Source organism: Phyllopteryx taeniolatus, chromosome 1 (genome assembly GCF_024500385.1).
Source record: "Phyllopteryx taeniolatus isolate TA_2022b chromosome 1, UOR_Ptae_1.2, whole genome shotgun sequence".
NCBI lineage: Eukaryota > Metazoa > Chordata > Actinopteri > Syngnathiformes > Syngnathidae > Phyllopteryx > Phyllopteryx taeniolatus.
In genome coordinates, this window is record NC_084502.1 from 31,003,505 (window position 1) to 31,027,329 (window position 23,825).

The following is a 23,825-nucleotide window of genomic DNA, read 5'->3' on the forward strand; positions in this document are numbered from 1 at the left end:
TTAAGTCTTCACATAGATGAATATTTTTCATTATCAATAAAGATAATTTGAGCAAATTTCGTATTTCATAAGTTTGTATCAAATTGGTAGCTCTCACTTTCAGAAAGGTTGTTAACCTCTGATGGTCGGATTAAAGAAGGGCGTGGCCATACTTTTGCCCACTTCTGTACTAGAACGGTGAGCTCTGCTGTATATACTAACTTGGCTGGTTCGTATGTCACTCTGCTGGCAACTCTTCCACCACCGTCATGATGATGTCGCTACTTTCTCTCCTCAGTCTGCTTCTCACCACACACAGAGATTTGACAAACAACAACAAAAAAATCAATAAAAAATGCTGAGACAATGATTGGATTTGTTTAGCAGAAAAAGCGTTCCTAATTCTAATACATGTACTTTATTTATTCGCAGAAAACCCTTGATGAACCGACCTAAAGGCTCTAAGATACAGACTCTCTGCAAAGGAGTGACAGTTTTTAATAGAACAATTCATAGAAACTGGTGTGGTATGCAACTTTATTCTACGTTGAATTTGTTAAGCTTTAGCTCCCTCTCTCTCTCACACACACACACACACACAAACATCTTTCATCCATTTATTAAAACACAGCTAACCATCTAAATCACTTTAGCCAAGATATACCGATTTGTTAAAAACTGTACATGACCATAATATATATTTAGAGGAAGGTAAACTCTTTGGTACAGATATATACAATTTTCTTTTTTTTTTTTTTCCTTTTTGATGGTCTTGTTTTTTTGTGGCTTTCTGTTGCACTCAATTCCTGAATTGTGCCACTCTAGAACAGTTGATTCCCAACCAACCAATACACCAAAAATTATGTACCACAAACCATGTATCTTTGTTCAACTATCTCTGCCAGCAACATATAATGACAGGTAGAACTTTGTTCATTGGTGTGGCGTGAGATTTTTTCCTAATAGGTTTCTTGGCTCAATAAAGGTTGGGAAACGCTATTCTAGAAGAATACCAGCATCCAATGACAATGCGCTTGCTCATTTATTTGATGCTAAGTTGAACTGTGGCTAAATAAAAATCCCAAATATTGGACGTGTGGAAAAATATGATTATATTTGCAAATCCTTTCAAAGTACACATTCAGGTGAATGCAGTACAAGCAAAATGTTAAGTCGAGCCCATTCACGTGCATTTGCACTGTTCTCAAATGAATAGAGGTTGAAAGGGATTCGCAAACGATTGCATCTATTATTATTGTTATCATTAATATTATTATTATGAAGCTATTACACAGCAAAACACTTGACAAAGATGACGTTTGTGCATCAACAGACGAGAGACTTGTGTCTCACTAAATAAGTCTGCCTGGAGAAATGCTGCTAGAATGTTACCATTGTCAGTGTGCATGCCAGCCCCGTGTGCAATTTCGTAAGCCTCCTTAACTAATACAAAAATGTATATCATACAGGTTTAATAGAAAATAAAAGACCCAGTTAAAAAGAAAGAGACAGCACTAATGAACTTGTGGGGACATGGCTACATATCCTTGGTTTGTTTGGGGTGGTTCTAGTGCAGAAGTAGAACAAACAAGGAAGAGTCACTAGGGGAACAAGAACGGTTCGCTAGGTCGGTACAGCAGTTGAAGCCGACCGAGGAACATCCCCACTGCGCTGAGAGAACCGACAAATACGATAACCAAAGAACGACGAGAGAAATAAATATTCATATGATATGCCCAAACTGGAAAGTGATCTGTTGCATTCTCCGGAGAGAGTGGAAGGGAAGAGAGGTCTACTAGAGGGTCAGCCAGGGGTGGCGCAGGCACTCGGCCGCCGTGGCTCTCTTGTCGGGGACCAGCTCCAGCATGGGAAGCAGGAAGTCGGCAAAGCACTCGGCCTCTTGGCGAGGCCACTCGTACTTGTCCACCAGCACCTCCAGCAACCCCCACGGCTTCAACTTGGTGATGTGTTTCAGGTCCCCTGCGGACAGAAAAGCAGGGTTACAATCCATTTATGAAGAGATCATTTCCATGTAAGAGTTAAACTTTGCGGTGTCAAAAAAATATCTTAGTATTTTCGGTCTTAGAAACTCAAAGAGCTTTATTCCCTTGTAGATTTCAAAAGCCCAAGTTAATTTATTACTTGGACATGTTACATATGCTGTGCTATTTTACATGTACAATTATACAAGTGCAATATTACCATCATGTTTATAAGTGCATTATATTTCAGCATTGCTCACAAGAGAATCAAATTGTTTACAAGAGCACTGCTTTGCTCTGGTCTTTACCGTTTTGCAATGTGACTATTTTCACCTCATGTTAACATGAATTCTAAACCTAGTATTTTATCCTTATGTAATGATGTTCCTTTCTGTTGTCCATTCATCCGCAATACATTTATGAATATCCTAGTCATGCTTTATTTACACCTGGTTATGCTGAACTTTCTGTTGGGAAGGTCATGGCTCAACTAACAGTGGCAATTAGAATAACATGTCCCATTGTTGAAGTATTTGCCATGTCTGGGTGAGGGGGAAAATAGGGCTCTAGGAAGCAGTTGCATTTCCCTCCATAGAAATTAGGGGACCTTCAGACAGCTGTGATCATGAATCTGGGGGGCATGAAGTGGTGATTACACTGTTGAAGTGAGTGACAGAAGGCTTGATAAAGTCGGCCGTTTCCTAATAGAGATCTTAAGGTTTATCTGTAACTATTCTCTCTACCTTTAAAATATGTAAGTATTTTTGAACTATTCTCCCTCTCTCCTTAGACTGAGTTTAGCAACTATTCTTCCACCACCCACAAAAACGTTATAGTTTGGAAACGGGTACCAGAGCTACTGCCTTTCCTGTCACTATTTGTGACTGTTTGATGATATTCTGAGGGATGTGGTGGGGAAAAGTTATTGTCAAACCTTCTATGTACATTCTTTGATACAATGACCCCAATCCGCTATGTACAGAACATCACATGACCAACACGGAATAGCAGACTTCCTCTGTATTCTGTGATGATGATCAAAACTAGGAATGATTACATGATTGTTTGAAGACAAACTTGCTAAAATTTTGTTTCCTCTATAGCTGGCGTCTTCGGACAAAAGTATAGACAAAAAAAATTATTGGACATTTATATAATGTATTTGCACAAATATGATATTATACACAATAACACAAAACAAAGGCAAAAACACCATCTATCGTCGTATTTGGTGGCTCTGTGGTGACAAAAAAAAAAAAAAAAAAAAAAAAGACACTGTCGACATTTAATGTTCCTACGGGAAACCGGGTCCTTCCTCAATCACCTGAGCAAGGCGGAAGTGCATTTACCTGGTGTGCCAAATGCAGAAGTACCTTGCGCAGGTACCAGATTGTGCGGAGCTTCTTACTTTTTCCTCTAAAAAAATACTTGGATGTGTCTGGGATTTTGTGTATAGGAGGCCAAAATCGTAAGGGATGTAGTGTATATGAATGCCAGATCTTGAATGAATGTTGTGAAGACAAAATGTCACACTTTTACACAAAGGGGAGGAGTTAGACCCATTTCGAAAAGTAAACAAATACTGTAAGATTTACCTCAATGGGGTCTTCTTTTTCGTTCACCTGGTCCCCTGGGGGACACTGATTCTCTGCACTTTTGTAGCCTCTTTTCTTTTTACTAATAAACTGTAATTGTAATCAGATTATATCGCACCAAGTAGTTTGTTTTTGACAGAGATGCTCTGTAGGGCATCAAGGACTCCTCGCAGAGAAGGCTCCTCAGGTCTAAGGTTATCTTATCACCAATTTCCGACATTAGGTTTGACCGTAAATCTGTCTCCTCGGAATTCCTCCCGCCTGGTTTAAGGCTGACCGCGACGCGGTGGGGGGTGTTGGGGGGCCTGATGGCTTTCACAGACTGCCAAAGCGCACCTGCAATTCACTAAAGACCTCCCTAAATTAAGAGAAGACGAGGAGTCGGCGCTGGTAAGACATTCCTTTTTTTAACTCTACAGTACCAGCTCACATTATTGCATTTTACTTAATACATTACTTTTACTCATTTCTTTCCAAATTGTGTCTACTGCTCTTTGCACATTTTTTTGTGTGCCTTTGAAATTACCCCCTTTTTTCTATCACACTGAAGGAGGATTTGAATTTTGTTGTGCACTCCAATGAAAATAAAGAATATTCTATACAAGTCTGAAATGAACTGATTTCTCTCAAGCAAAACATCTTTTATACCCATTGGTGTGACCGCAGCCACACCCACTATAGGAGAGTGGGGCAAAAATTGCTCCAAGTTCTTCCACTTAAAAAGATGAGAGAGGCCTGTAATTTTCATCATATCTCACCTATGAGAGACAAAATGAGAAACAAAAAAAATCCAGAAAATCACATTGATTTTTAAAGAATTTATTAGCAAATTATGGTGGAAAATAAGTATTTTGTTAAAAACAAAAGTTCATCTCAATACTTTGTTATATCCATTTGTTGGCATTGACAGAGGCCAAACGGTTTCTGTAAATCTTAACAAGGTTTTCACACACTGTTGCTGGTATTTTGGCCCATTCCTCCATGCACATCTCTTCTAGAGCAGTGATGTTTTGGGGCTGTCGCTGGGCAACACAGACTTTCAACTCCCTCCAAAGATTTTCTATGGGGTTGAGAGCTGGAGACTGGCTAGGCCACTCCAGGACCTTGAAATGCTTCTTACGAAGCCACTCTTTCGTTGCCCGGGCGATGTGTTTGGTTTTATTGTCATGCTGAAAGACCCAGCCACGTTTCATTTTCAATGCCCTCTCTAGCAAACTTGAGACAGGCCTGGACATGCACTGTTTTAAGCAGAGGGACACGTCTTGCACTGCAGGATTTTAATCCCTGGCGGCGTAGTGTGTTATTGATGGTAGCCTTTGTTACTTTGATCCCAGCTCTATGCAGGTTATTCACTAGGTCCCCCTGTGTGGTTCCGGGATTTTTGCTCACCGTTCTTGTGATCATTTTGACCCCACGGGTTGAGATCTTGCGTGGAGCCCCAGCTCGATTATTAGTGGTCTTGTATGTCTTCCATTTTCTAATAATTGCTCCCACAGTTGATTTCTTCACACCAAGATGCTTACCAATTGCAGATTCAGTCTTCCCAGTCTGGTGCAGGTCAACAATTTTGTTTCTGGTGTCCTTTGGCAGGTCTTTGGTCTTGGCCATGGTGGAGTTTGGAGTATGACTGTTTGAGGTTGTGTCTTTTACACTGATAACGAGTGCAAACAGGTGCCATAATACAGGTAACGAGTAGAGGACAGAGGAGCCTCTTAAAGAAGAAGTTACAGGTCTGTGAGAGCCAGAAATCTTGCTTGTTTGTCGGTGACCAAATACTTATTCTCCACCATAATTTGCTAATAATTATTTTTATTAAATCAGACAATGTGATTTTCTGATTTCTGTGATTTCTTTTTTCTAATTTTGTCTCTCATCGGTGAGGTATACTTTCGATGAAAATTACAGGCCTTAAGTGGGAGAACTTGCACAACTGGTGGCTGACTAAATACTTTCTTGCCCCACTGTATTATGTGTTATAATATATATTATATAATAATATTACATAATATTATGTATACATGCTACCAATCAAACAAAACAATCTCACAAACAGGATAATTCACTGCTGGCAGACAGATTCTATTTTTTATTTAAAACATTTTGTTGTTTTACCTTTCTTGGTGAAAAAATCCTTCGAATATTTTCCGTTCATTATGAGTTTGCGTGGGACACTCCCCAACAGCTCAATGATCAGCGCTATATGGTCTACACCACACACACATACACAGTTGCCGGGGGAAAAAAAGAAGACAAACATGGACGAGAGTGTCAGTGACTGACAAGTGGCATACCTTTCTTTGTGAAGTATTCCTGTGAGTATTTCCCACTCAGAGCATAGTGGCGAGGAATTCTACCGAGCAACTCGATCATGAGCGCAAGGTGATCTGGAGACAAGGCCGTCAGAAACAGAACAACGAGAAAGGGGTGGAGAAAAGAAGAGATGGCAAACAGTCATGTGGAGTGCTCGACAATGGATGAGGATGACAGCCTGACATGGTAAGCAGCGCATGAGAGGCCATAACAATTCAGACACAAAAGCATTTGAATAAACAGGCAATTTACTTTTCACTCAAATAGCAATAGACCAGGGTTGCGGCTCGCCATCCATTTTTTTCACGGCCCACGACATGAAGTAAAAAAATAACATTTAACATGGCCCGCAACCCAAATTTTTCCGGCCCCAACATAGTGCCACGTGCAGCATGTATGCTTGTTTTACTTGTCTCTCGCCCATAGACAGACTGGATACCAACAGTGTTATTTATTTATTTATTGACTGCATTCATTTATTTATTTATTTCTAAAGATTTTTTTAAACACAGTTGCAAAGTGCTTTACAACACATATATATGCAAAGTTGAACAGGTTAAGAGGAAAAGCAAGACGACAAAGACAAGATGGTAGACATGACAACAAGGGGAAATCAAACTGGAGTAAAATGATAAAAAACAAAAATGACAGGACATTTGTTTTTAGGCGTTTTTTTTTGTTTTAAACAATCTACAGGTTTGGCATATCTAAATGATTGCGGGAGTTGGTTCCACAGAGTTGGGGCTAAAAATGCAAATGCACAGTCACCTTTTGATTTATAGTTTGTGCGAGGGATGGCTAAAAGGCATAGACTGGTGAAGCGAAGAGGACAAGTATGAATGGACAAGTTGGAATGAGGGACAAGTAGCTCAAAGATGTCGGAAGGGGCAAGGTCATGAAGTGCAAAAGCCTTCTTTATACTTGCGCGGACGGTGACCGCGCTGACGTCACTGCGGCTATCCCGCGCGGTTTTCCTTTATGCTCAAGTGCAAAAATGTGCTGCAGTTCTCCTCCAAGTCGGGGGTGTCGCTACGGCTGGTGTTGGCTAGTACACCACAGGGTGGAGTTTCCTCTGCATTTTATGGCCAATTCCAGTAGCCGTTTTTACTCTCCGGAACAAGGAGAGAAAAAAAAAAAAAAAAAAAAAAACAACAACAATGGCGACCGTGGAACAGTGCCTGCTAGAAAAAAATGGATCTAGATGACCAGATGATGCGTTTAATTTTATTGCAAAATTGATCAAGAAGGCGGCGGCGTAGGTGTTTTGTATTTTAAAGATGGCGGTATTGAGGAACCATGGGGAAAGCTGAGTATGTCATCACAGCATGTGAGTAAAATGGACCAATCATGAGAGATGATCTCCGCGGCATTTTGCGCTTGGCGACAATTTGTGCCGTGTACGCATAGGGGCCGCGGGGCCCAATGCGTCGGTCACGTGATGCTCGCGGGAATATAAAAAGGTCTTAAGAATATATATGTGCCTTGGTTTCATAAAGGTTGGGCATTTGGGCAACACTGCTCCCTTCGTCTTTGATACACAGCATAAAAGTGCAACAACAAACATGGACTGGAGTGCGATATACAGATGTAGGTAAGAAAAGTAGAATAGCCACAGGACGTTGGCGTCAAACAGGTGCACTCATATTTTAAGCAGAAAAGACTCCGGCAGTGTCCAAGTACTTTTGACGAGTGTTTGAGTGTCATGATCGTTGAAGATAATGGCCAGTAGTCATGTGACTGACAGGGGTCATGTTTTCTCAGAGACAAACAGGACATACGTAGACAGAATACTGAGCGCTGAATGGTATGTAGATGTGGCTGCTACATTGGATGTGGCAAGGAAGAGCAATTGGAAGTTGCCCCATTCATGTACTGCTTGGCAATGTGGCACCAGTATTCCAATAAAAGACAGCTCTCATGGGAATAAGACTGAACAATTACTTTTGATTGGATTTGGCCATTATAACATCATTTTGACAAAACAATACGCTGACTTTGTGGTGAATACTATAGAAAAAATATTAGTAGTAGTAGTAAAATTGATATAAATCACTGAAAATAAAAACAATTACTCAAAATCAGTTAAATGGAAACATTAGGACCCTGTATTAAAGAAAACCATCACGTCCAGTCTACATTTCAAGATCTGTTTGTGAACAGATGAATATTTAATATTAATATTTCAAAATTATCATTGCTGCAAAAGTGTTCCATTGGTAGCTGTGAACACTCATGACATTACAAAAATGTTCACCTTACTTTGGTGCTTATCTACTGGATACCCTAAACATGTAAGGGGTACACAGTTACAGTATAATAATCCAAGTAAAAGTGAGTTTTGGATGCTATCCTTTTTCCAACTGTATATATAGCAATGGAGTCTATTTGTTTCAATCGCACTGGGAATAAGGACAAAATTCTCATAAAAAATCAAATGTGTCAAGGGAAGAAAAGGAGTGCATCCTAACATGCTGGAGCAGCATCAAGCCAGAACAGAAAGCATGAAGTTAAATGAATAATGATAGTAATGAGTAGGAGGACAAGAAGACATGGAGAATTAGAAGACAAGGTAATGACGCTGATGATGGACCTGTCTCCAGTATTCAGGAGTTGGGGAAGAGTGGGGGGACTCACAGGAATGGTGACACCCTAATCATACAATTTTTACTCAATATCACTTCATGTGCGCTTAACTGACCACCTTTACTCGGGTAGTAGCATAGGCATCTATATGGATAGGGAGATAATTTAACTGGTCACATGTTGCCGTGGTTACTGTGAAAACTTGAAATTTGTCAACTGCCTGGCAATCATTAAAACAACAACTAGATAAATTAGCATGGATGCTCTTCAAGCACAGAATAAGATGTCATCTAACTATGTAGGGCACAGAACTCTGCACAGCTATAAGACGCAATGAATAACAACTGGGAATGGAGAGGAAGAGGGCTGAGTCATACCTTCATCCCTGGAATAATCTTCACCAGTGTGTGGTTCAAACAAGTAGTCTCCTGTGGCGAGTTCAAAGGCCTGAGGCAACAAAATTATCATCATAATCATCAACACAAGAATTTCATGAAGCACGACAGGCCGATAGCTGTACTGGTGTAAGACGCCTTGTCAGGATGCATTAGTTTAACATCTATTATTTGGTGCAATGTCCTGTGCAGCCTCTTACCATGCAGGCTGCGCTCCAGATATCTGCAGGTGTGCTGTACCCTGCGCCGATGAGTACCTCTAAGGAGCGGTACTGTCGTGTCTGGATGTCTTCGGTAAAGTGCTTGTTCTAAGGGCAATTTAAAAAATCAAATCAAATTAACAACTGTCTTCCACATTCGCCAACTGCTAAGCGGTAGCATCATGGTGACATTACTAAAGAAAAAGAAGGGCTGGGCGAATAATCGCTGTTATCGATTTATCTGAATGTATTTGTAAGGATGAACAATATAATTTTGAAATAGATTTTTTTTTGCAGCTGCCGCAATTGAAAGCGCGTCACAGCTGATGTGGGCTGCTTAAACCAACAAAATTGCTGCAAAGAGAAAGGAACTAGTTTACAAAAGCAGTCAGTATTGGCAACCTAAGCCGGCACCGCCGCCAAATATACTGTTGTGCAGTAGGGATGCTACAAACAAATATTTTGATCGTCGACTAGTCACCGATTATTTGTATGATTAGTCATGTAGGCACGTCGCTTCGCCTGCCTGCGACAACATATCTATCTTCTCTTCACATTTGTTGATAACGTTGAATCAAACACATAATACGTGTTGCCATGAAGGGCAAGTTCTGCCTTGCAGGTTTTGCATCGCATTCCTCTTTCGTATTCTGGGTGAGAGGCTCAAACTTTTGGGCTCCGTAGCTATCGCCGGTTAGCTGCAGTTTTTCAGGCTACATCACGGCTGCTGCGCATGTCCATCACAGCCAGAAGGCAGACAACAGCGAGCAGCGGAAGGACACATAGGCAGTTTTGAGATAAAAACAAAGACGACCTCGTTTATAAAATTAATTGAAAAAAAAAAAAAAACATCAGTATCAGGAGAAATAAATATTTGCTTTTCCTATCAGCGAAGGGGTAAATATGTCACTTAAAATAGAAAGGCGGATTTTTGTCAAAATAATCTGATTTTTTTTAAGGCCATATCGCCCAGCCCTACAAAGCAGCTAACGCTGTTCTATTCTGGTATCTGGATGACACTGAGTGTGTTTGTGTCTGGAAGGCCTGACGTGTAATCAGGAAATCCCTCAGGTCACGATAGGACAACTCACCACCCAGCAGGCATTTCCCAGGTCTGCAATCTTAACCTTGATCTTGTCCGCATTGATTGGCTCAAGGGGGTTGACGAGCAGGGATCCTGCCGTTTGCTTGCCTATATCAGAGCAGACATAAGAAAGGGCTAAGAAGAATAGCAATGTGGCTGAATGAACGCCACAGAGATTTTGTCTAACTGACCATTTTGCAGATTTTCCTCGCTTCCATCTTCTCCTTGCTCTCGACAAATGCTCTCTTCCAACCCCTTCTCCAGCCCGGCAGAAAAGTGGCTGGCAGACAAGCCGCTGCAGTGAGCCGCTTCTTCGATCTCAGCGTGCAGCTCCTCCCTGAGGTCGGCACAATCCAAACCGTTGCAGATGGAGTTGTGTTTCTTCTCTTCAGCGTTGCCATTATGTTGGTCTTCCTCTCTCCACCTGGGCAATCTCTGCTCCGCTTCCGTGTGTCCGTTACAGCTCAGCTCGGACAGCCCATCTGCATTCATGCCACTCTCTGAGAGCATCCACAAAGGACAAACGCTTTTCACACACTCCGTTGCTGTTATAGTGATCGCAAACCACAGTGTGCCGTGAGAGATCATTAGGCAAGCCACGGGAAATTATCCATTTTGTGACATTTTTTTGGTGGCGTCAGATCTTTCTAATGTAAAATATGTGGCTTTGCGCTATAAAGGATGAGAAACACTGATTATTAAAGTAAAACAACAAATGAGGGGACTTGGAAAATGGCAAAAAAAAAAAAAAGGGAAGCTCACAACCATTTCCAAATGGCTTCTAACCTTGTGCGTCTTGATTCCCCACATCCTTCAGAGACATCTGCCTCAGAGGAGCACAGGCCCGGCCTTTCGGAGACTCTGGCTCCTCGTCGACATCCTCGTCGTCTTCATCCCGCACCTCTGTGATCTTCTCCATCTCCTCCAGGTCCATGATGCACTTTTCCAGCAACGCCGCCTGTCGCTTTTGCTTCTTTTTTAGTTTCTTCTTCTTGTTTTTGGACATTTTTACAGTCTGTTAAAGAGGGAAGTACAAAGAAGCTCACAAACTAATGTGGATGTTCGATCTTGCCTTGTTACGTGTCTTGTTGCGTAGTATTGTAACTAGCTGACCACCAATAAAGTTTTTCAATCTTGTCGGTGTGGGACGATTTTGTGCTGTCTTAGACAGACAACACGTATGTTATTTACAGTCTGTGCACAACTGAGGTATGTCATGGGGAACGTCATCTGAATGCTTCAACACAACATATTTGATCGGGCACCTGAAGAATGTACACAAGGAGGAACATGCCGCGTTCAAGCAACGCAGCGTGGAAAGAAAAAAAAAAGTAAAAGCCAAAGGGACGCAAACTCTGGACTACACTCGTCCGTCCATATAGCCGGGACAGTGAGAAAGTTAGAGTAAGCATGTCATTAACAGTATTTGTTAAAGTAATTTAATTGCAATAAAGTAATTACATTACAGTAAGTTAGCACCCACTATTTCTGTCATGTTGTAATGTTGATTTGACCTAAAGTTATGTCAGTGGCCAATCCTTGAATGACCCGTAGAGGTTATTGATGTTTTAACTTTTGTCTAAAATGAGAATATACTATAGAATACTTTAAGTATACTCAGTATACAGTACACAAGTATATACAATAAATGAACAAGTCATGTAAATAGACACATTGCTCCATCTTGTGATCGGCCCCAAAAATCCTGATTGTGTAAAGCCTAGTTTAAAGCCAAACTGCGTGCGGGATAGCCACAGTGACGTCAGTGCGGTCGCCGCCTGCTATTTGTTTTATTTGTTGCATCGCTCATGACCACGGCCCTTTGAAGAAAAAAAAAAAAAAAAAAGGTTTGTGATCATGACGTTACACAGCCATTTGCGTTTGAGACATATTAAAGGCTTTTGTCTGGTCGGGGGCTCGGTGTGACCGCAGACTTTAATGTGCATGGTTCGCACTATTTTAATCAATGACCGCGTAATAAATTAGCAATTTTTTAGCATATTAAATTAGCAATTGAACAATTTTGTGGTGATGTTGTGTTGCTGTGTGTGCAACGGTATATGATGGTTTTGGCAGATACAAGGATTCTGCTCGGCAGCGACAATATGCTAGTTTATTTTTAAATTAAATCTACTAATAGTCGAATATGGCCCATATGTTTTCAAATTAAATGTGGCCCTTGAAAACTAATGTATAAAAAAGTTTTGTATTATTTACAAGAAAAACAAAGTGGCCTCCACCATACCCAAGTTCATCAATAAATATAGCAATGTTCTTTATAATGTCTGTGGCATTTTTTTAAGACAACTGCGCAGCAGATTTAATAAGAATAATTTAATAAATAATAATAAGGAACATTTGCGGACACTCTGTAAAACTAGCCTGAAAAAAAAAGTTTTACCTGTTTTGGAGCAGGTGCGGTGCTAACTGTGAAATAAAGAATACTATTAGTCTCAAGACAGTTGTCAGCACAGCTGCGTGGACATTGGAAGCGCATTTCGTACTTGCTGAGCCTGAGGGAGGTGGCGCTCCTGCCCGCTGCCATTCCGTGGCTTCTGCCGCCAGTTTCCGAACATAAGGCTCTTCGACACTCATCAGGATATTCTCCGGCTTGATGTCTGTGTGGATGATCTGACACTTTGTGTGCAAGTAGTCGAGGCCTTGGAGAACCTGAGAGCAAAGTCTGGGTTTGTCAACCAATCCAATTTGAACATAATTATATAGCTGCAGTGCTACATTAAATTCCTCCATTATACTGTCGTATTTTAAGATCGGGTCCTTGTGTGATAAACCTGGATAAAGTTGCTCCTCAAATGAAGAAATGATGAGCAAAACTGCTCCTCAACGAAAAAATAAATATTTTGAGACTTGTCATAGTGGGGGATTGGAACTGGGCCCAACCGTGAATAGCAAAAATCCATGAAAAAATTATGCCCATTATAATTGCATAGAAATGCACTTTTATTTTTCTTTAACCCAAAGAATTCTTGAATAGGCGGGGATATACCGCCAATATTTTTTCCACTAAAAAAAAAAAGCCCCCTCCCTCCAAAAAAATTAAATAAGCTGCTTTTGTGCTGGACTTCTTAATATTTTGTATACGTAGTTAATAAGGAAGAAAATATTTCAATGCTTGATGGAAGTTTGGACAATAAAAGGCTCAAAAAAAGAACAAGCGCAACCTGAACCTGGAACACTGTAATGAGTCATCAGCGCCTTAAGGGTGTGACACCGTTTGTTTTGTTTTGTTTGTACTCACCTGTCTAATAATGCTCTTTACACAGGGTAGGGGCAAACCCTGGTAATTTGATTTGATGATCCACTTTAATAAGTGATGCCCCAAAACCTCAAATACCATGCAGACATCTGAATACAAAACGTTAAGATCATAACAATGACGTGCATGTAGTTCCCCTCCTGAATGCCTTGATGTGCCGGATGCAGCTTAGTGGGCCCAGAACAGTTGGCACAGTGCTCTTTTCTCTGTCTGTAAACATAGAGCTGATAGGACTTAGCATCTGTCAAAGGATATTCTGTCAAAAGCTTTGTGGCTTTGTCAATGCAAATTTTGGCAATTCCTAATCTCGTCAGTTTCAAGTTATTTTAGTGACCATTGTGGCTTTTTCATCATTTAACAGAAGAGTACACACATTTTTGTCTTCATTTGTACATGCTCCTGATGGCAAAATTAGCATAGGGTTATTGCTTATTGCCTTTGAATAATTGTAATAGTACATAGAGGACTAGCCATCTTTAGAGGAACACTGTTGCTCCTTAATATCCTTGTCATGTCATCTTTGGTCGACGACTTTTCAGGCATACCGTACACTGCAACCTACTGCTTGTTTCTGGCTCCAATTTACTTTTTCTAGGGACAAAATCTGGATAATATTTCTGCAGGGAGTGCAGGCAGTGAAAACGTAAGCCTGATGGATCAAATGTGAGTCAAAATCAGGACTGCTCAGGTAGGTTTTAAACCGGATAAAGGATACGGGTTCCATTGACACCAGAGATCTTAAAGTCATCCAACATCTGAACCACCATTTCGCGTTTGGGATCATCAGGGTCTGAGTTTCTCACCTGGGCACAAAGAAATACAATCAGTACCAGACTGGAATAAAAGTACTTCGAGTGTGACAATAAAATATCAGCTGAACACGAGCAGAGGGCTGTTGTGTGCCGTTTATAATCTTCATTTAAGGTCCCCTTCCATTACTGTTTTTCTATTTCAATTTGATAATCTTTGATGTCGTTTTATTGGGTTTGCATAATAATTGTGGTTGGAAATGCATTTTTTAAGCTATTTAAGTTAGTGTTTTCCACTTGGCATTTGAAACGGTCGGATTTCTCATTATTATGGGACATGTAAATGAGCTCTGCTTGGACTGATCTTCTTCACCAATTTAAATATGGAAAACAACCTTGCTCTGATTGGTCCATATCACAGTGTCGGTGCTAGGGTCGGCCAAGCATTCATAGCGACAACGCATGTATCGATGTCTTACTTTTTTTTCACCCCTCCACCCCGTGGCCGGTGACGAGCCCATCCGTTACTATCATTGTGATCCACAATTCCCCAAACTGAAAGGGAGACGTGGATGAAAATTAAAAAAAAGAATAAAAAAAAAAAAGGGGGTGGGGGACTTAAACGTGAGTATATTAAGTATATTATTATATTATATAAGTATATTGTGTCATCTGCTCCCAAATAATTTGAATTGCAAGTGCGGAGGGAGATGATCTTCGCAACACATGAATACTTAATAAACTGTTTTTTTTATGGCTTGGCAGCGCCTGAGACCTGCTCACTTAAAACCCGGAAATGCTGTATTGCTGTTCAGCTCAGATGAGTGGGTGGGTACCAAACAAAAAGTGGGCAGGTACTGTACTTGAATATCAATTGACAAAACTACATCACAATGTCAGCGATTTCAAATCCACACATTTTCCAAGGCTTATACAGTAAACTGACTTTTGCATTCAATCGACAAACCAGAAAGATGTCAAACAAACCATGTCACACACTCATTTTGACCTATGTTATGCATAAAACAGTAGAAAAAATGGATTCTGATGGAAGGGGACCTTTCAAGCTTTTGCTTACAGACTTGAGAAGCTTGATTTCGTCCACAGCTGTTTCTGTGTAGTGTTCTGCACTCTTGACCACCTTCATTGCAACAAACCTCTTCATCCTGCGAAGAATAGAGCAAAAATACTGTTTTAAGATCCAGTATGGGTCAGCTGCCATTGGAAATCATCCTAGCATAGAGACTCCAAAACAGTGCAGTGAAAATATTGAGTAAATTTCCCTACTGGATGTCCCAGGCGAGCCACACGGTCGAGAAGTGTCCCCATCCCAGTTTCCTAATGACATGATACTTTCCATTGTAAAGGTCGCCTACTTTTACATGATGGTAGCCCCCTGGAAACAAGAACGGTCTTTACATCCAAAGCTGAGGTCGACAGAGCCATAGATGATATTCATTGTTGATTAATATTGATAATTGTCGATGTTGATTGATTTCGTATTACTCTTACAAAGAGGTTAATTTGACGGGCTAGCTGAGAGGAAGGTTTTAACAAAACGGAGGACTCAACCTTTGCAATAGTCGTTGGGATCCTCCTGCTCTTCATCATCAGAACCCAGAATCTCCTCGGGTTCTTCAGGTTCCCGAGGCGACGCTTCATTTTGGGCCTGCTGACGACTGCTGGGATTCGCCGGCTGCCTGTTGACAATTCATAATTCTGCTTTTACACAAATCTAGTAATGCTGACTTTTCACTAACACTGTCAGGAAGGGATTCATTTAACAATTAGTGTGCTTGAGTTATGACTGTACTGCAGCATACTGAGAGCTAAGTGTAATGTTTTGTTTAGCACATTTCGTTGCGTAAATTATTGGTCGAATATCAAATAATTTGATTTGAAAAAAAAAAGGTAAAGCAAAATTAAAAGCTTGGTAGTGATCATTTTTCCACACGGACCAATATTACTGCATACTCACGCAGCACTCCATGTAGAAATAAGTTGCCACAAAGGTAGCGAGCCATTAGAAAAGAGTGTGTGAAAAACAATGTCCAAAGTTTGTGATCATGTCACACTCTAACATACCACAACAGAACGTCTAAGCTTGCCAACACGGAGTATTGATATAAGCCAATTTAATACAGCCTACCATCTAGTTAGAATGTATTGTAATACCCCACCCACCCCTCCGTAAGCGGTCCAAGTATTGAACAAATGTAACAAAATAAACATGTAATAATCACATTCATACACTGCTATGGCCACAACTGATGCCCAGGCACTCAACAGGCAGACTGGCTAACAGTCAGCCAGTTAACAGCCAGCTGTACCCTGAGCTCACAACAGCCAAAGCCACACTCTTTTGCCCAGACTCCCACGTCACTTATCAGCTTTCTCCCGTCAACCCCCTTTTAAAGCCACATACACTCAAAGTTGGAGATATTATAGTGTGGAATGTGAGGATGTGGACAACAATAAGACAAGCACCTCACATCCACATTTTTTTTTTTTTACAAATTTATTAAGGTAAAATCAGTTTTTATTTGATTACTCTACTAATCGATGGGATAATCATTAGAATCAGTGATTTTAAAAATATTAGAAAGAAAAAAGAAAGAAAGAAAAAAGAAAGAAAGAAAGAAAAAGAAACAAAGAAAGAAAGAAAGAAAAAGGATGGGATGGATGGATGGATGGATGGATGGGGACGGCATGGCTCAGATGGTAGAGTGGTCGTCTCTCAACTCAAAGGTTGTAAATTCGCTCCTCGGCCCCTGTGACCATGTCCAAGTATCCTTGAGCAAGCTACTGAACCCCCAGTTGCTCCTGATGTTGCGTCATCAGTCAGTGAATGGGGAGACGGTGTTTAGGCGCTTTGAGTAACAGTAATAGTAGAAATGCGCGACACAAGTGAAAGTCCATTTACATGAATGATCAAGGCGTTGGAGGCCGTGCAGTGTGGCTTGCGTTTATCTTTTGAGGAACAGAAACTGCTACAAAACAAGCATCTCAATGGCAGACCTGAACACGGTGCAGTGATTTGGGGCTTGTGCTTCTTTTTTCCACACGTGTCATGGACTGAGGACGTTACCATACAATGTTGCGGCTAGATTTTAGTTGCACGTGCCTCTTCCTTCCATAAATATATCCTGCCACAAGGTTACACGGAGTTTTCAGATGAACACCTCACTTCTGTGGGTTGATGTGGGTGCCACTTCATTCTCTTGCTTTATACAGTACAGTATATAGCCCATGCATAACATGCACATAACAACCCATGCCATTGACAGCATGATTAGTTGGGAGAAAAGACAACTTTAACAAGCAGTATGGTAAAGCAACATTCATGTTGCTTATTCCTTGTAGTGATTGACAATTATCACAAAGTATTCGCTAGGGGTGGGGGACAAAAGATTATCGTGTTGTCATAAAACTGTTTTGTTTTTTAAATAATGCTGCTGGACATACTAGCCTCTCAACAAAATGATGAGTGACTTTAAGTGTTTTCTTTCTTTCATTCAGAGTTTTCCTTATTGCTGTTACATGCATATTGTGATGCACTTTAAATGAAGCTGGGTATTATTTCAAGGTTGATTTTTACGGCATTCCTTTGGCGAGAGCAATAGTCAGTGTTTCCAGATTAGCGACTTTTCCAACCCCTATAGCGACTATTTTTCAAAAAGTGTAGGTTTTTGAAAAACCATTTGAATGACACTAAAAACAATCAAGTCCAAGTGCTGATTAAAATATGTGGACCACAACAACAAACCAAACTAGTGTCAATGTAGCACACAACACGTTGAAGGATAAAAACTCACTTTTTGCAGGTCTTCTTGGCTTTGCTTCTCTTTTTCCTTGCCTGAAGAGCCAAAACTGTGGAAATAAGAGGCTCAGTCAAGTGACTGCACCATTGATGTGCACACAAGGTAAAGCGAAAAACTGTTTCCATTGAGAAACTTGATGCGCCGATACCGACAACAGTATCGGTGCTGATACCGTACGTCTGTACTCATACTAAAAATGCTCCGATACTATGACACCAATATTACTCCACCAGCCTGACACCCATTCACCTTACGGACAGGTTGAGTAGGACCCATGTCGGCCGTGAGGAGAAACTTTAAGGTAAAGTCGGATAGCAACATTTTGTTAACAAGACTGCAAATTACACTGCAAAATGGATGATACATTCCAATCGGTGTGATAAAGTATCACTTCAGTTTTCCTGTCAACATTTGATTTTGAACGTATTTTCAAGAGGCAGTCCTGTATTTCTTTTCAGCTCAGTTTACTTCGTAGTTAACACAGAGGTAACATAAAACCCATATTCCTACTTGTATATCCACCAGTCTCAATGTTTTTCTTTGTCTCTATTCTACAGTATGGACTCCTTTTACACAGTGCCCCTTGTGTTCAGACTTAAGACACCACATAGCTGAAATGCCTTGTGTTACAGACTATATTGAAGTGAAATGTGTGGGAAGAAGAAATGAGAAACTCAGAAAAACGGGATTGGGTTTTAAAATGTCAGTAAATCTGAGTCTAAATTATGCCATGTTCAAGAAAAGTTTGGTCTTTTTGAACAATATTTGATTAAAATAAAATACATTTTCATCACAATTGTAAGACGTAATGGCATTATAAATTATCAATACTTGGTATCAGCAAGTACTCAAACGCAGTCATGGAAAAAAATTATAAAATTTATTGTTCATTTTAATGCCTGGTACCACTAAAAGTACAGTATATCACCTGAAGAATACAATGAACAGAACAAAAATGCAGCTGATTCCATAATACTTTATGTCCTATTTGACATGCTTAAGCTTAATTGCATTCCCAGTGATTTTGGTTATTATCAAGAAAACCATGCAAAAAAGGCTACACTGGCTAGACATCTGCTCTTAAATTAAACTCTTACAGGCTATTTTTGTTGTCATCATTATATTTGTCCAAACAAATGTACCCTAAGTTGTATCAGTCATTTAAAAGGAACAAGAAACTGAATAAATAACTCTCTCAATGAATGCAAGTACCGTATTTGTAATTGGGGGGCAAAAAAAAAAAAGTGGTATCAATGCATCCCAAAAGCAAACCTACTATAGACAACCCTTGCTGATTTGTTAATCGGCATTGGCAAACTCACCTACTGGCAAATGTTTCTGTGGAGCATTACTAAATTATTAGCTTAAAAAAGCCTCCCATTGGGACCTCTGTAGTAACCCTGCTCTTACTAAGATTTCTGGTAGGGCTGCACGATTACGGCCAAAATAATAATCACGATTATTTTGATAAAAATGGTATTCCGATTATGTTCGGGAAAAATCTTTATTTTTATCGCACTACTTGTCAACAAACAATATGGAACAGTTTTCAGTTGAAAATGATTATTTAAATAAGAATAAATGATAGACATTGATTAAAGAAAAAAAATGTACCCATCAAATTCTACTTCAGCAAGGGTCAACTGAATTAATGTACTATTACAAAGTGCAATCACGAATTACAACTTAATCGAAGCAAATACAGTTAATGCATAGAAGCCAAGAACATTAGGCTATAAGCACCAACTTTTCATTTGAAAATCCCCGTCGTCAATATAGTGAATTGTCAAGTACGGTACATCTCAGTTGTTCTGCTTGACAATTGGCCAGTCGTGCACGGTCAAAAACTGCAAACAACTCGACAGTTGCGATTTCTCTCTCCATTTACTCCAGGGTTTTTTGATTGCGGTGGGGCTAGCCGAAAAGTTGAACTCAAGGCAGCCGCTACAACGACTGAAAATAGTGTCTTACTGTGACACGCCGCCTTTCCACCAACATACTTAGAGGTCCAACTTCTAAATAAAAGCTTCAAATATGACTTCATTGGACATTAATTCCATATTTGGCTTTTATTTTTAAGTTGGCCCCGCAGAGCGCTGCCTATGCTCAATGAAGCTTTAACCATGCGTTTGCCTCCTGGTGGCTGGCTGACCAGGTTGCGGGCACTGCTGTATATGAAGCACTTTTCATATGCAGCAGTGCCCAAATATAAAATGTAAAAATTCACCGACGATCATGCTCATTTAATCGTGGCAGCCAAAAATCACGATCACAATTAAAACTACATTCATTGTGCAGCCCTAATTTCTGGCAAACAGCCCTTTAAGCGCCAGAAGGTTATGAAGCTCCATGAAAAGGTAAACCCGGGAACCAGAGTACACAGGGTTCGTAAATAACAAAACCAATAAGGAAGACTGAAGAAGTTTGTCATTTTAAATATCTCATTCATAAAGTACATCTAGAGGTTACTTTGTAAGTGCTTGTATGTAGAGGTACAACAATTGTTTAATCAACAGCTAATCAATTATCAAATCGACAACTATTTCAATAACTGATTAGACATGGTTTACCTTAAAATTCTCCAAATCTTTTTATTTCAACTTCTCAACAGAAAATATTCAAATTTCTGTAGTCGCCCATGAAAACAGACTGATTATCTTCGTTTTTAATTGAAATAAGATATTTGTAAACATCTGTTTTTACTTTGGTAAACAATGATCAACGTTTTTCCATTATCTGACATATTACTTTCCAAGCCAGTAACTGAATCACAATGTATGGAAAAAACAACCGTCAATTTAATCTATTACGAAAATAATGCTTATTTCCAATCGTAGTAAGAATAACCTTTAATTGACATGTAGTTGAACTTGAAGCAGCCTCAGAAGTGTACATCACAGACATGCAAACACCAAAGGCATGAAAAAGGTGACCAAAAAAAAAAACACATTTTAGGAGGGTTCTGGGGGGGATCCAAAGGCATGAAAAAGGTGACCAAAAAAAGAAAACACATTTTAGGAGGGTTCTGGGGGGGATCGCCCGGGAGGTGGGCGGGGGGGCCGTGCAGAGAATATTTTTTTATTTTAACATAAGAAATCTGGAAGACTGCAGAGTACAATAAGGCGAAATCAAAAAAAATTCTTCACACAGAAAAACATCTATTTACACCGCTCAAGTACATGTTGATGTACAAATTTAAGATTAAAATTAAATTTGCCTCATTTCTTTGCTTTTTTTTTTGGCCTCCAAATTGAGCCAGGCCCATCTCCACCTGCACCTGTTGCGTGCTTCAAGCTGTGCCACATGAATAGCATCCTCCTCTTTAAGCACTCTCATTCTGGAAAATAATTGACTAAAATCATTGTCTGTTTCACTTCATTTTTCAGTATTACCACCTCCAAAGGCTAATCCCAAATGCATCCTCCAGGAAAATATTTTGTACAGTATTTTTTCATTTTTATTGGTCATGTCTTAATTTGAAGTTAGTTCATTCTGTGTTGTGACATCATCCCTAACATCACTCCGTCACTTAATACATTTAACATGAACATCCATAAACAAGTTAGATAATGGTAGGCACCTTTCCTAATTAATACAAGATGTACTAGCGGTGCTTCACGGTTCCACTGGGACTGCAACTAGGGCCACGACCCACAGCACCTCAACGAGACAATACAAAAGACCAGTGCAACAAATATGACACTGGCTGATCTGATGAGCAAAAATGTTGCTTAAATGTAAGAGTAGCAATAGAGGATGTCCGCTCCAGAGGTGGGTAGAGTAGCCAAATATTGTATTCAAGTAAGAGTACTGTTACTTGACAATAATGTGACTCAAGTAAAAGTAAAAAGTAGTCCCCCCAAAAAATACTTGAATAAGAGTAAAAAGTACACAGTGAAATCATTACTCAAGTACTGAGTAAATAGCACAAACACTAATAATAATTTAAAAATAAATTTTAAAAAATTGTAATTTACTGCACGGCGTTTTCTCAAGTTATAAGTGAGCTGAAATACCCACATTTGGGCAGACAAATACTACAATACATGCAAGCTGTTGTTTTTGTTTGTCTAAATGTCAACAAGCGGAGCGAGCCGTTGCCTTCATGGTAACGATGACTTTCCCAAAATTGCTTCTTTATACTTGCGCGGGTAGCGAACGCGCTGACGTCAGTGCGGCTATCCCGCACGCAGTTTGCCTTTATACTCGAGCGCAACCCACGCGCGCAGTTTTGAAAATGTACTGCTGTTCTCCTCCAAGTCGGGGGTGTTGCTACGGCTGATATTGGCTACGACACCACAGGATGGAGTTTCCGATGCATTTTTTGCCCATTTCCGGTAGTTGGTTTTACTTTCCTTTTCGTAACAAGGAACAAAGCAACAACAATGGTGACCGTGGAACAGTGTCTGCTAGAACAAATGGACCTAGATGACCAGATGATATGTTTAATTATGCTGCAAAATCTCACGCATGAAAGAGTTGATAAATAAGCAATAATTGATCAATAAAATCAGCGAGCAACATTTACATCATTGTAACGGAGTAGAAGTACCGTTACCGCTAGCTGCCAGAGTTCAAGGAGTACGAAACAGCCCATGATGACAGCGACCCCCCCCCCCAAGGAAAAACTCATTGGATCTGCAATTCACGTAAATGGCCTATTTTGAGTTCAAAACGGCAAATTTTGCTGAAAGGCAACTGATTTGCATGTATGCCATCAAACACTGGTAACCCTTCACATTACCCAAGAAGTAACTCTCAGTTTCAAAAAGGTTGCTAAGTACTCCCTCTCGTGTGATACTGCTTAATGGTTGTTTATTTGGTTTATTAGTTTAATCAAACAATATCAAAAACATAACACGAATCAGTTAATAAACTAATACAAAATTATTTTGCAAAAACATTCATGCAAAATACATTTTAACCAACTATTCCACTAATCGAATTAATCACTACAATATTTGATTTAAAGCCAGTGTCGTAAAATGAGCTTATAATAAAAACTGATTAGAGATCAGTTTGGATTATATTTAGGGTAATGCAAGCAATAATATTTTATGGTGGGGGGAGTGTACTATTCGCTACCTTGAGTCCTGCGAATAGCGAGGGATGTCTCTTGTCAATGTTTTAATTATTATTAAACACACACAATCCATCCATCAGTCAATTGTGTGACACTGGAAGCCAGCGAATTCTTATTCATCTTTTGATAATTCTGTGCAGTACATTAAAGCACTAAGCTAACCAAATATTTGCAATTGAATAAATATCAGACATATCGGCAAACTTATTACTTATTGAATAGCGTGTTGATGTAAAATAATAATAATTTTGAAAAAGGCGTCTTAGATGTCACAGAAAGAGCGAGAAGCTTCTCTGTGGCTAGCTAATCCTGACACGGCTAATGCTAGCTATCCACGGCTGGCCGTACGGGATCGACAGACAGACGCATTCGATTGATCCATTTACGCGCGTCTATGTCCAATAAACTTCCGCGCACACGTCGGAGAGCAACGATTACATGGCGTCACACTCGCCAACCAATGTTTCTCAGACAACATGGGGCAACCGTTTACCTTTTCTCTCCATGTTGTATGCAGCAACCGTAGCTTAGCTTAGCTGTTAGCTACACCGCCTGTGAGCGAAGTTTCTGTGTGTGCGCATTGGATGAGAGGGAGCTCAGCTGGTGCGCATGCGCTAAGCACACGATTGCGGATCAACTGCTTTGAAAAGGAATGGTTTCATTTTTTTCATTTTGATTTCATTGAATCTTGATTAATCTCGAACAATTAATATTTTCAAAGCATAAAAACAATAAAGCATAAAAAGACTATACAAAATGATATCACT

The 23,825-nt window shown here is 40.0% G+C and overlaps 1 protein-coding gene across 2 annotated transcripts; it reads right to left on the bottom strand.

The window, feature by feature from the left end:
* Positions 1–1,436: 1,436 nt before the first annotated feature.
* srpk1a (SRSF protein kinase 1a) lies at positions 1,437–23,687 on the bottom strand. 2 transcript variants are annotated; one of them, XM_061788570.1, is made up of 16 exons: positions 23,552–23,687; positions 17,970–18,024; positions 15,727–15,854; positions 15,442–15,550; positions 15,233–15,320; positions 14,121–14,208; positions 13,388–13,494; positions 12,633–12,798; positions 12,530–12,555; positions 10,915–11,143; positions 10,320–10,628; positions 10,136–10,236; positions 9,045–9,152; positions 8,827–8,896; positions 5,669–5,761; positions 1,437–1,959 (listed from the first exon to the last, which is right to left on the bottom strand). In XM_061788570.1, the coding sequence occupies exons 1-16, from the start codon at positions 23,562–23,564 to the stop codon at positions 1,775–1,777; spliced, it is 1,875 nt and encodes a 624-aa protein (XP_061644554.1). In that variant the 5' UTR covers positions 23,565–23,687; the 3' UTR covers positions 1,437–1,774. The 2 variants fall into 2 exon arrangements, with proteins under 2 accessions (XP_061644554.1, XP_061644563.1); XM_061788579.1 differs by lacking the exon at positions 5,669–5,761 and adding an exon at positions 5,848–5,940.
* Positions 23,688–23,825: the final 138 nt, after the last annotated feature.